The sequence below is a fragment of the Scardinius erythrophthalmus genome (genome assembly GCF_964197995.2).
Source record: "Scardinius erythrophthalmus genome assembly, chromosome: 25".
NCBI lineage: Eukaryota > Metazoa > Chordata > Actinopteri > Cypriniformes > Leuciscidae > Scardinius > Scardinius erythrophthalmus.
The window spans coordinates 12,609,734-12,621,876 of NC_138245.1; the positions used below are offsets into that span (position 1 = coordinate 12,609,734).

Below are 12,143 nucleotides of genomic sequence, written 5' to 3' on the forward strand. Positions count from 1 at the left end.
GGAGCCTGAGACCATGTGAAGAAAAGATTATTCTGCAGGTGTATCAGATTTTGACAGTGCTTAATGAGTGGGTTGAGAATATTAGTGGAACTTGTTAACATAGTAGTAATTAGCAAACAAGTCAAGACACTCGGTAAAAATGTATCATTTGATTGTTTGTTTTTTTTAATCAAATTTTTTTTTTCACAATTACTAGACTAGTGTTTTCCAACCTTTTTTGTCTATGTGTCCCAACATAATTAATAAGGCTCAAGTACACCTTGATAAACAACAAACATTCAGCTTAGCTCATATATACTTATAAAGTCAGTCATTATTTATGTTAAAAAAAAGAAACAATAAACAAATAATACTGTGATTGTAAAACCTACTCAGCAAATGTATACAACCCTATTTCCTTTCCTTTTCCATTATGTTTGATTTCCTTAAAAGTGAGAAGTGATACAAATATCATAACATTTATCTCAATTAGTTTAATCTATTTTTGTTCTCTCTTTCGCTTAAAATCTTTTGCAGTGCCACTGGTTGGGAATCACTCTCCAGGCCCTTGAATCTTGTAGCAAATCTTATGTTCTACAAAAATATAATAAATATTTTTGACTAAATGAAACATCTTTACTAAAATCAAGCATTTTATTATATATTTTTAATATTAGTGTATTATAATTATTTTTTATTAACAACACAGAATACATCTATTAAGTTAATTTAGATATACCAGACTATTATTGATACAAAACTCTTCTGAGTGATGATGACATAACTTACAATGTATAATCTTTAACTAGATTGTAAATTTTTCTCTTTAAAAAAGACAATTCTCATATCACATTTACAATACTGCAAAAATCTCCAGAGCAACTTTTTGAATCTTCAAAATTCAATACAAAAGGAATATTCTATTAATATTTTACATTTTTCAGTAAAAAGCAAGATTCAACATTATTTCAAAACAAAGACCACTTTGTTAGATCAACAGGCTTGTGTGTGTTAATGAGTTCATGTCCAGGTCCAGATTTCTTAGGCCCTCCTCTTTGCGTATGGAAACTGGCTCTGTGATTATACTTTTCTTAATTTGTTGTATTCCTCATATAAAAAGCAAGCTGACCTGTCCATTTAAGCACTGATGAAGGTCAATGAATAATCTGCACTACAGTTTGATCTTTTATTTTCATTTTTTATAAATGTGTATTTTTAAAAGAATAAAGGATGATAGTTAAATGTTACTGTTAATGTACTGGGCGGAGAAAGAGATAAAGAAAGTTTTCATTATTGAATTTGCTAGAACTTCTCTGCAGAAGCGAATGCATGCAATTCACCCCAAGCAGGCAAGATGCTCTCCACACCTACACTATTTCCACCATGCCAGTTGATTCTAAAAAGCCAGCAAAACTGTGAATGAGATGCCCATCCATGTTTCACGTTCATTGACTTTATATGGTGAGGTGGCACAAGTAGTGTGTCTGCAAGTGCAATTTGGTATTAAAACTAGTCTTGTCTGAAGATGATTTCAGGTGTGCATCCGGTTATATCGATGATGATTCATTAGCTCCCCTGGTTGGCGTACATGCCCGCCTCCCACTGCAGGGCTCGTTGGTTTTTATGCCTTGTTACACGGGTGGCCTCTACGACCTGCGGAGAAACCACTGTTACACAACATGATCAAACTGGATCTTTATCAGAGGGCACTTGACATAGAAAACCTCATCTCACCTCGTTGTTTACAGCATCAACAGGTTGGATCCCAGCGTACTAAGAGACAATGAGGAAAGAAAAATTGATAAATTATATGTATTTTTTATCGTCTCTAAATACATTGTTAAAACTGTATCTATTGTATATATGTATTTTACTAAATATATGATATTATTCAAAGATATATTACTTTTTTTTTTCTTCCTTGGATTTGGAATGACATTAAAAGGATAGTTCACCCAAAAATGAAAATTAGATGATTAAAGCTGCAGTCCGTAGTTTTTCCTCTCTGTTTGAAATCTGCAATCGCAGTTATTCGCGGAATTATCAACTTTATGTGGGTTGTGCCTCAGCACGGCACAGCTCGGTTGAATCCAATTTTTTGAAGAGATTGTGCGGCTGTCAGTCACCGTGCCGGTGTGGATACTGTCATTCGGAATCACAGATTCTACTTTTTGGAAGTATGACCAACATAAGAATTTTCACATGAAAATGTCAACTGAACAAGCAAGTAACATCCACTTTTGTTCTGACCAACTAAGGGTAAAAAGCATTGCAGTAAATCACGCCGATTAAATCTAACGATTGCTTATCATATCACATCAAACCGTGCAAATTATACTTTGTTCTCATATTGTTAATGTTAACAACATCAGCATTGCGTGACTACATTTAATGTGTATTAGGGCTACCTGTAGTTCAGTTTCCATTTCTGTGCAGTCTAATTTCTAATTGTCATACCAACAAATGAATGTTCCTTAGAACTGATTCTTACCTGTCCAGCAGAAAAAAAGCCGTCTCTGTGTCCATTTTGAACCCCTTCAAAACACGGAGTGTACGCCACCTTACAAAAGCCCTTCCGATATTTATCCTTGTTTTCGCATGGGCCCGGTTGCAGTCTTTTTTTTTATGTAGCCACTCCGAAGTCTTTTGCATTTTACAACGGGTGAATCTCCAGTTGTCACTGGTGATTGTCGTTTGAACCTTTCTGGATCCGCCATCAAATTGATAAGTTTAATTATATCAAGTGCTGTGAGAAAAGGCTATATCTCCACCTCCAACATCCTCACACGCAATATAGCCTACTAGCCGAGACTCCTTCTTAATGTGTACAGATATGACGCAATGACGCAAAGACATGCTCGAATTTCCCGCGGAAATCCACCAGTACCACTGGAGTTAAAAACATTATTACAAGCTTACCGTTTTGAATCGAGCTAAGGCAAGCAGATAGTTTTGAACACTGGCTGGTTATGTACTTGCTCAAAAATTTATTTTGGATAGTATTTAACCCAAAAAAGTTACGGACTGCAGCTTTAAATGATGACACAATTTTAATCTTTTGGACTAACTATCCCTTTAAGGGCTATTTACTTAGGAGCTTTGTGATATCAAAGTGTTTCCTGAAAGAAACATGGTAAATGTGAAATTCAGCAGACTGAGTTCACTCACTGCACTTTCTTCCAGCTTCAGTTTGACACGTCTGTCCTCAAAGTCCTTTAGCAGTGTCTCAGTCAGACCTTTCTGGGAGACAGGTGATGACACATCGGCAAGTGTGCTCAAGGGCTTGATGGGGGTTACTCTGGTAACAGTTGGGGACATAGGTTTTTGGCTTCCCCATGGCTGGGGTGTCATAATTGACATAGAGGGCAGTCTGGAACTGGGTCGTTGTGAGGACAACTGTAGACTTTTATCTGGAGAGATAAAGAAAACCAAGAGATTATGATTATGATTATGATTCATTCACCTACTTAAACAAGTAATTTGTTCCCCATTCCTTTTCTCTGGATTACAGTTCAAATGTTTAAATACTGTTTCATGTTTTCCACTGAACATTTTTGAAACAAATACATCTGAACATACTATAAATCTGTTGAAATGTAATCTTAATTTCATTGTGGATACAGATTCTGTACTGATAAGTGTACTGTAACCTCGGCCTGACATGAATTCATGGTTTATATGAAGAGGGCCAAGCACCAGAACAAATTATATGGGAAAACAAGACATAGCATGTATGCATTGGATTGTCTGAAAAACAGTCTTTAATTTGAAATGTGCATTTACATCCATAAAGTAAATGATTAATCATTCTTCAGTGAAGCAGAATGCCATGTCATGTCCAAAGTTCAGAAACTAAGTTGGCAATTCTTTTTCATTCCTTTGTGCTGCTGACATCCATAAACATTTAACACTTAAGTTAATCAGTTAGCTATAAACAAGAAAGTTATGAAATGCATTTGCCCCAAATATTGTGCAGAATAATAAGACAACAGACAATAGTGCCTATTTGCAGTCCCCCTTTGCCCATTTGTTATGTTTATGTTTGCCATGAATTGAGTGCAGTGAGACTGAACAGTTTTACCTGCCATGGATAATCGAGAGACAGAGAAAGTGTCCAGACTCCAGGAATAAGGGTAACTATAATCAGTCTTCTTTTCTGGAATTACAGAATCCACTTCTGCTATGTCCCCATGTGGAGTTTGTGGAGAGAACACAGTTTCCTCACTACAATATGATGGAGACCTGGGTTCAGAGGAAGTAGGCACTGAAGTCATGGGTGCTGAGGGGAGTACTGAGAAAGACTCTCTCAAATTTTGGAGCTCTTGTTCACGCCTGAGGTCCTCTTCAATTTCCTGGCGGATGCTGTCTGGGGCATTCTGCATTTTGGGGCTCCAGTTGGTGTGCTCAAGGTGAGATCTCCTTGTAGGAGTGTACCAACTATTTTTTTTGGGATCCAGTGGGGACGGAATATTTGGAGAGTATAATCTGTTCTTTCCTAACATGCTGTTGTTGTTTTCTGCAATCCAGGATGGCTCTTTTTTTGTTCTGAGGTTATTGGTTTGGCTGTCAACACCATTTTCTTTATATACCCTTACTTTAGAATGGTTGTTTTCCTCTGAATATGCACTCATTTGGGTTTGGTTTCCAAAAGTGCTGCTGTCAGTGTTTCTTTGAAGCATAGATTCATTAGGATGTCGATGAGGACAGCAAGGCGAAAGAAACTCCTTTGAATCTGAGATGTCAACTTCATCTACTAGTACAGGTTGCTCTGTAATCCAGATGTCATTTTCAGAGACTGCTATTTGCTCTACATCATTTGAGGGACTTTCTCTTAAACTTGTCCTTGTAGATGTGATTAAAATTTCATCGGGTTGTGAATCAAATGACTTCTTGTCCTGTACTTGGTTCTCTCGAATATGGTGACTTGAAACACTTTGTGGGTTATGTCGCTGTTTCTCAAGTTCAAGCTCTCTCTGAATAAGGAAACTCACTCGGTTTGTTTCTTTGGCTTTTGCAGCTTTCACCTGTGAAGACGACAGGGTCAGAATTGGCTTTGTCCTAATCTCCACCATCTCTGAATTGTCTGAGCGCAAAATACCCCTCGATCGCCGTAGACTCTCTTCACGTTGTTGGGAAATTCTGATTTCCCTTTGAATGGGAGTCTCATCTGCACTAAACATTGTCATGCTACTTTCCATCTCTGAAATGGAAGGTTCGTTCGAAATGCTCCAATTATTGGTGTAGCCTCCACTTCGGTCACCAAGACCAGAATCAAAATCATCTATGGCACCACTCAGAACACCATCTTCTGGATCCTCAGTCACAGTTACAGTCTTTACTTGTGCCTCTTGTTGTGTTGCTAGTGGGATCTGCTTCTCCTCTTGGCTGTTCTCTTTGCTTACTTGTTTTGGAGTGAAGATGTTGGCTGTTGAGGATAGAGACTGTCCTCGCAATTTAGGGGAGTAAGTAAGCTGCTGAGGGCTCTGTTGGAAGGGATTCTGTTTTGATCTTTCCATCATTAAAAACTGCTTTCGTGCTGCATTGAAATCAATTTGCTCACTGTCTATGGTGCCAGGCTCAACCCTGGCCTGTTCGGTCTTTGCACTCACTGGTTTGTAGCGTAGACTAAACCCATCCAGGAGCCTTTGTGGCATGCTACTGAGGTCCAGATGTTCCAAGGCACTCCACTGCTCTTTAAGGGCAGGGCTATTCTTGGGTGCCTGATTCCGGATGATCTCAATTCGATCTTGATTTTCCTCCTCTTCATTCACTGTGGAGGCATCCTTAACTCTGTAACGGTCATCGCCATTAGTTTTTTCGAATAGCCTTCCAGGTCTCTTTTCCTCTGTGTACGTCTGCAGCTTAAAGGTGCTCTTCTCCTTCAAGGTATTCAGTTTGGCCTGTCTTTTTGGAGAAATCATGTAGACTTCATTCATCTCTGCTTCTGGGCTTGCTGGGTCATCTACGAAGGAATAGAACCCAACATGTGAGCCTGTGCTGCTGGCAGTTCCAGGGCTGCCGGGGTTGCTTTGGGTATTGGCCATCCAGTCCTCACTGTCGCTTCCATCCTCAGACACAGACACTTGCCGGGCCTGGACCATCATGTCTGGGGTGCTTTTACCACTGCCAGATGACCCCTTCACAGTGGGCTGCATGCCTGTTACTGTTATGCTTTCCAAACTGAACCTGAAAGAGTCACCGTCCTGACTGCTACCCCACGTGTTCTCTAGCGACTGTGGTTGACCAGTAGGGCTCAATATGGAGCGCAAATCTGACTGCTCTAGCTTAGGGAAGAAGGGCTTTATTACCCAACGCTTTGGGTTGCTAGTCATGGGGACTAGTGGATGGTTTGGGGCAGGCCTGGGAAGTAGAGGTCTTAAAGAAGGACGGGAATGGATCACAGCCTGCTCCTCTACTGAGGGGTGTGTGCATGAATCATATGGGTTGACTGTCACAGTTGATGCCTGTCTCTGGGTAAAAAAAAAAAAAAAAAAAAACGAAAGAAAACAGATTAACTACTGGAGTGTGTTGAGAGTATCAGATGTTTGACATATATGTGTGTAGTGTGTAAGTAAAAGTGACTAAGTATCTCCAGATATGTAACATACAAGGTTTAAGATGTCTGAGCTTAAAAGGTTTAGCAAGTTGTGTCTAATGAGTGAAAAACATTTACAATGTACATTTAGATTTTTTTTCTGAAACATTTTCCACTCATAACATTACACAAAAAGTACACAAAGTAATTTAAAAATGTTAAAAAAATATAATACATAGAGGGAGATAATACACTTTCACTTTCAATACACTTGTCCCTTGTGAAAATACACCATAGTTCTTGCAGAGTAACCATGTTTTAACTTTGGTATTTTGTACAATTTTGTTTAATTTCTTTATGTTGATGGCTAACTCCAAGCTAGCACAGTTTTATAGTAACTGTTATTTTAGTGGAAACTATGGTTACTATGGTCAACATTAATAGTTTTAAAAACTATAACTACAACTGACATAATTGTTATACAATGCATTTCCATGATTGTTTAGAATTAACATTTCCTCAATTTACCAAAAAAAAAAAAAAAAAATCCTTACTATAGTGAAATCATGGTAAATTGATATGGTTTCATCAACTCAGCCTACTATTCATCTGAAAAACAATGTTTCTGTTTGACTTTTTTACAGTATACGTTAACCCATCTTCTACTTTGTATTAAGACATTTGTCTGTTAATAATACATTATAAAAATGCAGTCAATGGGTTATTTAAAAGCTATATATTTTATGATTTTTAATAATTAAATTAAAGATGTAAGTTTTTAATAAACCTATAAAGAAACAATTTCTTTTTTAATAATTTCTAATTATTTAGTCTAATTTAGGTCTAATAACTTCTGATGACAAAAGTATTTGAAAATGTAAATACATCTTCAGTTGGTGATATAGGTTTAAAAAGCTGTCACTCACCTCAAGTTATTGAAGAGATTCGTAATACTCTATATTTTATATAAAATAATTTATCATTGCGGGAAAAACATTTTCTGCTCTGAGCGACTGCATCAAAACAATAGATAAGACTGTCTACTCTGAACAAGCTTACGTAGTTTTAAGGGAGTTTTGCTTACTGCCAGTGTGTGCCCATGTGTGACATTGTGAACTGTGAACCGCTGATAAACTGATTTCCTGGAAACCGCTGCTCTGCCTGTGCTGATTGGCTCAGACTGTTTGAGGGGTGTCCCAAAATGTGCAGAAAATGTACTGTAGCTTTACAGTGTGTTGACCAAAGCATAGAATCATGCAAGTCAAATTACAGGGAGTCTTTACCTAATAAAACTTTTTTTTAACAGTTTGATTTCCAGATCCAAATGCAATTTCATGATGGTGACCCATATTTTAACAACCACTGATAACAGAACAGCCATGTTTTGATAGATGCTCAGTGGAATGTGGAATGGACACAACATAAAAAGCACAAGTAGGTGCACAAGCTGCTTTTTTATTTTCTTCCAGACAGATGCAATCTAAGTACTCTATAAAAAACAATTGTAAGATGCATAACCATATTCAACCTGATCAACCTTTAGCGTACAGTGACAATAAAATGTCTGAAAGTGAAAACATTCCCGCTATTAAAAAGATTATAATATTGAGATAAGTACTTTTGTCTTTGATAAGTAATTTGTCAAAGTTCTACTCTTTTAATTTACTGGTTACTATATAGGCCACTCTATTCTCTGATTTAGGCATCTTATATATCCTGTCTCTCTTACAAATTATCTTTTCAAATGTATTTATTCTAACGTAACAAGACTTTCAAAAAAACGTTTTAGCCAAAGAAAAAATGACCAACACTCACCCTCTGACATCAGAAGTGGAATCAGAGCCTGTAGTGTCACATGAAGAAGGCACTTCTGTCTTTACTGCACTGACTTGACAAAGTTCAGCTAATATATCATATATGCAAGCATAGACACACCCCACACCCAGACTGAAGGAGTGCAACAGACTGATAGATTGTGTAATGGGTTTTGAGGAAGAATTGGCACCTGGCAGATTAATATAAAAGCTTATTACTGATCCATCTGTACACAACCATCTGATGGTTAACATTAGAGATGCTTAACGGGCCTGAAAAAATTAATAAACATTCTTGTTAACTACGATGTATGGACTGTAGTGAGGACAACAACAACAGTGCAATTAAAATTAAAGCTGAAGCTGTCATTTTAGCTGTGCAGTGAGTGGAGGAAAACTCTTGGGTCAGAGCAGACTGATGAGTGAAAAATAAAGAGCATGACACTCATATATTACATTCCAGACTTTATGGCCAAGTAAAAGTCATCCCCAGTAACTTTTTAACTAAAAAAAGTGTCTATTACAGAGTCCTTTCACCTTTGTGCACAAACGTTTCTGGGAATTGAAAAATACAAATCCTGACATCTAGTGGATAAGAACACAGCAGTATGGCAGGGGCCATTTATGTGACACCATTTTAAACTAAAAACTCGGGCTTAGCCATCATTTCAGAAGTAAGGGGGACAGAAATGTCAGGTGTAATACCAGTTTTTATCTGACCTTTGTCTAATTGACATTTTATTTTTGATCTGATCACTTGCTTTTAATTAGGTAAGAAATAAAATACACAGCTGTACAACAACCACTAATATCCTCATGTATTTTATACAATGTAAAAAAAAAAGATGACAGAATAAGGCAGAAAATATACAATAGGCCTACCTATCAAAAGTTTGAAAACATAACAATTGTTTAATGTTTTTGAAAGTCTCTTCTGCTCACCAAGGCTGCATTTATTTTATAAAAAAATGCAGTAAAAACAGTAATATTGTGAAATAGTATTACAATTTAACATAGTTGTTTTCTATGTGAATATATATTATATTATATTTATTCCTGTAATCAAAGATGAATTTTCAGCATCATTACACTCATGTACATCATATACTTTATTGTCAATAAATACATTGAGATGGCCTGAAAAACACACAACCATATATTGTCGCATTCGTGTGTTTATTGTCTTCACGTTTCATCAGTCAAAATGTTTCTGGTTTTTATTCAGCTGCTGCTACAGCCAATAGCTGGATGCCTTTGTCCATATAAGGGATTTCCTGGAACGCCATAAGTTATTACTTCTACAAATTCGTTTGGGCTTTCTGTGAGAGAGCGCCCTCCTCGCTTTGTGTATGAATCATACAGTACATGAGAGTGTTAGCGCTCCATAATGCTCAAATTGCCTTGTTTTGGAAAAGAATAAAACGTTAGGTCATGCATAGACTATCTTGACTTCTCTTTTAAGTTAAATCTAGATTTATTCACATTGGCCTCTACGTGAACACACTTGACCTGCAAAAAATAAGGGGGACGCATTTATGTTTGGGGGGCTGAAAATGCAAACTTTTGAAAACGGGTTTCAAAATGCAAGATTTTGTAAACAATACCGTTATTGTTTCCATGTAAACTACAAAAATGTGGATTTGTGAAAACGGTTATGCCATGCGTGTTACATGTCCAGTCTATAGATAGGCATACTGATAGATAGGCACAAAGTGACCGCCAACTACTGGCCTTGCTTGCATAAAACAGCGTTTTTAATAGTTTTCGTGTGAAAGGGATTGCTTTGACAACGTTGTAGTCTGGACGCGAAAAACGCAAGGGAAAGACTTTTCTGTTTTTAGTACATCGCTGTCTTGTAAACATACCCTTAAGTTAATTAAAAAATTATAGTGTTTATTTATATGCGTTAAAACATTACAATATATATATATATTTTTTTTTAGGTAAATATTTCTTTGCCAAACCACATTAAAATGTATTAAAGTATTTGACTTGACTTGTACATCAACAATGATTTTTTTAAACTATTTAATAAAAGCATACACTAAAATACTAAAACACTAAAATACACAAGTATTGTACCATACACATTTTTTTTATTTTATTTACAGATGACTGAAATTCCATATATGCATAAAACTTTAAATATTTTGTAAAGCTGGGCAAGTGAGGCTAGTTTGTCAATTTATTGTTGTAGAATAAAATCATTCTTTAAGCCTTAACATACAAGCACTTCTTGAAACATGTATGTGTACAACCTTACCTTAAAATCACGATCCAGGCTGTTACACAGCACCTGCCAGGGAGGTGTGTACCTGAACATGCTGCTCGGTGTGCGTCTGAGCTGGTGTTTGCTGCAGTACTACTTGCTTATTAGAGTTTCACAGGAAAACCCAGCATGCAGTTATCTCAACTCAGTCCTAATGAGTCCAGTCTGTGGAGGAAGTTGAGTTAATGAGAGGGGAAAGTGAAAGGAAGAGGAAAATCATTTTCATATACCATAAAATACCAACAATCACCATATCAAATGTACAAATACTCTAGTATGTGTCATATATTACAAAATATTGTATGATCCAATATATTTGCTAAATGTTTTTACTCTCAAAATAATATATTCTTCCTCTGACTCACCTCATCTTTTGCAGGCCCATGGATACAGCAAGACCATCGTGTTTAATACCACTGAAAGATACAGTCAAAGCAGGGCCCGGCCTACCCATCAGTAATTCTGCAGGGTTCAGTCTGGTTTAAACCGCATTAGCCACACTTGACACTTTCCCACCCACTACCCATAAAACTTGTGTTTTGGCTCAATTGCTCTAGTAAAGCCCCTCCTCCAATATGGCTGCATGTGTTGTTTACCATTCTCAGTCAAAACAAGAGGTATCATCTTTAGCGAAAATGCCAAAAATGTATGTGGGGTGACCTGGCCCATGGTCAAAGATTCAGTGCATGCATGCGTGTCTGTGAGTGTGCTGAGGGCAGGGATACCAGTCTGGAATACTGCTATAATCAGCAACCTTAGAACAAAAGCTGAGAATACCCCTCTACTATCCAATAATGCACCTCATAGTTGCTCTCTAGCCTGGTCATTTAGTCATTGACAAAGGAAGTGACAATGTTGCAGTGGCTCTCAGATTAGTTCTGAATGGCAGCAGAGTGGCGCTCCTCAGGTCTCGCTACTAGGCCCGCAATGAATTTGTATTTTATAAATCAAGAAAAATTCTATACTTGTTTATTTCTCTTACTCCGTGACTTTGTTCTTTAAAAATCGACTAGTTTGTGTCAGATGCTGATTCAGTAACCACTCTGATGGTTCATCAGACTGATTCAAACTGGCAACTGATAAGAGGCATTGGTTCAGGAGTCATACTACACTTGTCATACTGTATGTTTTCAATTCACTAAAAAGAACTGCCTCATAAGAGTCATGTGTTCTTGAATCAGACTATATTGAGCGTGTGCTATATGTTTTCGATTCCATAAGAAGAATCAGCTCACGAATCATGAGTTTATAAATCAGACTCCACAGGCCATGCTGTATGTTTATGATTCAATAAGAAGAATCAGCTCATACGAATCATGAGTTTGTGAATCAGATTCCACAGGCCACGCTGTATGTTTTTGAGTCACTAAAAAGAACCGACTCATAAGAGTAATTTGTTCCTTAATCAGACTACACTGGCCGAACTGTATGTTAATTTTACATTTAGCAACGCTTTCCTCCAACATGACATTTCTTTGCCATTATTTCGCTATATACTATATTTGTATTGCATTGCATCCAATACAGACTGCAAACTCAGGAAATA

General features: G+C 37.1%; 1 protein-coding gene across 2 annotated transcripts; it reads right to left on the minus strand.

Moving 5' to 3' along the window:
* Positions 1-617: 617 nt before the first annotated feature.
* misp (mitotic spindle positioning) lies at positions 618-8,400 on the minus strand. Of its 2 annotated transcripts, none has more exons than XM_081357462.1 (5): positions 8,330-8,400; positions 4,061-6,449; positions 3,148-3,389; positions 1,714-1,752; positions 618-1,632 (listed from the first exon to the last, which is right to left on the minus strand). In XM_081357462.1, exons 2-5 carry the CDS (start codon positions 6,309-6,311, stop codon positions 1,546-1,548), a joined length of 2,619 nt encoding a protein of 872 aa, XP_081213588.1. In that variant the 5' UTR covers positions 6,312-6,449; positions 8,330-8,400; the 3' UTR covers positions 618-1,545. The 2 variants fall into 2 exon arrangements, with proteins under 2 accessions (XP_081213588.1, XP_081213589.1); XM_081357463.1 differs by lacking the exon at positions 8,330-8,400 and adding an exon at positions 7,441-7,561.
* Positions 8,401-12,143: the final 3,743 nt, after the last annotated feature.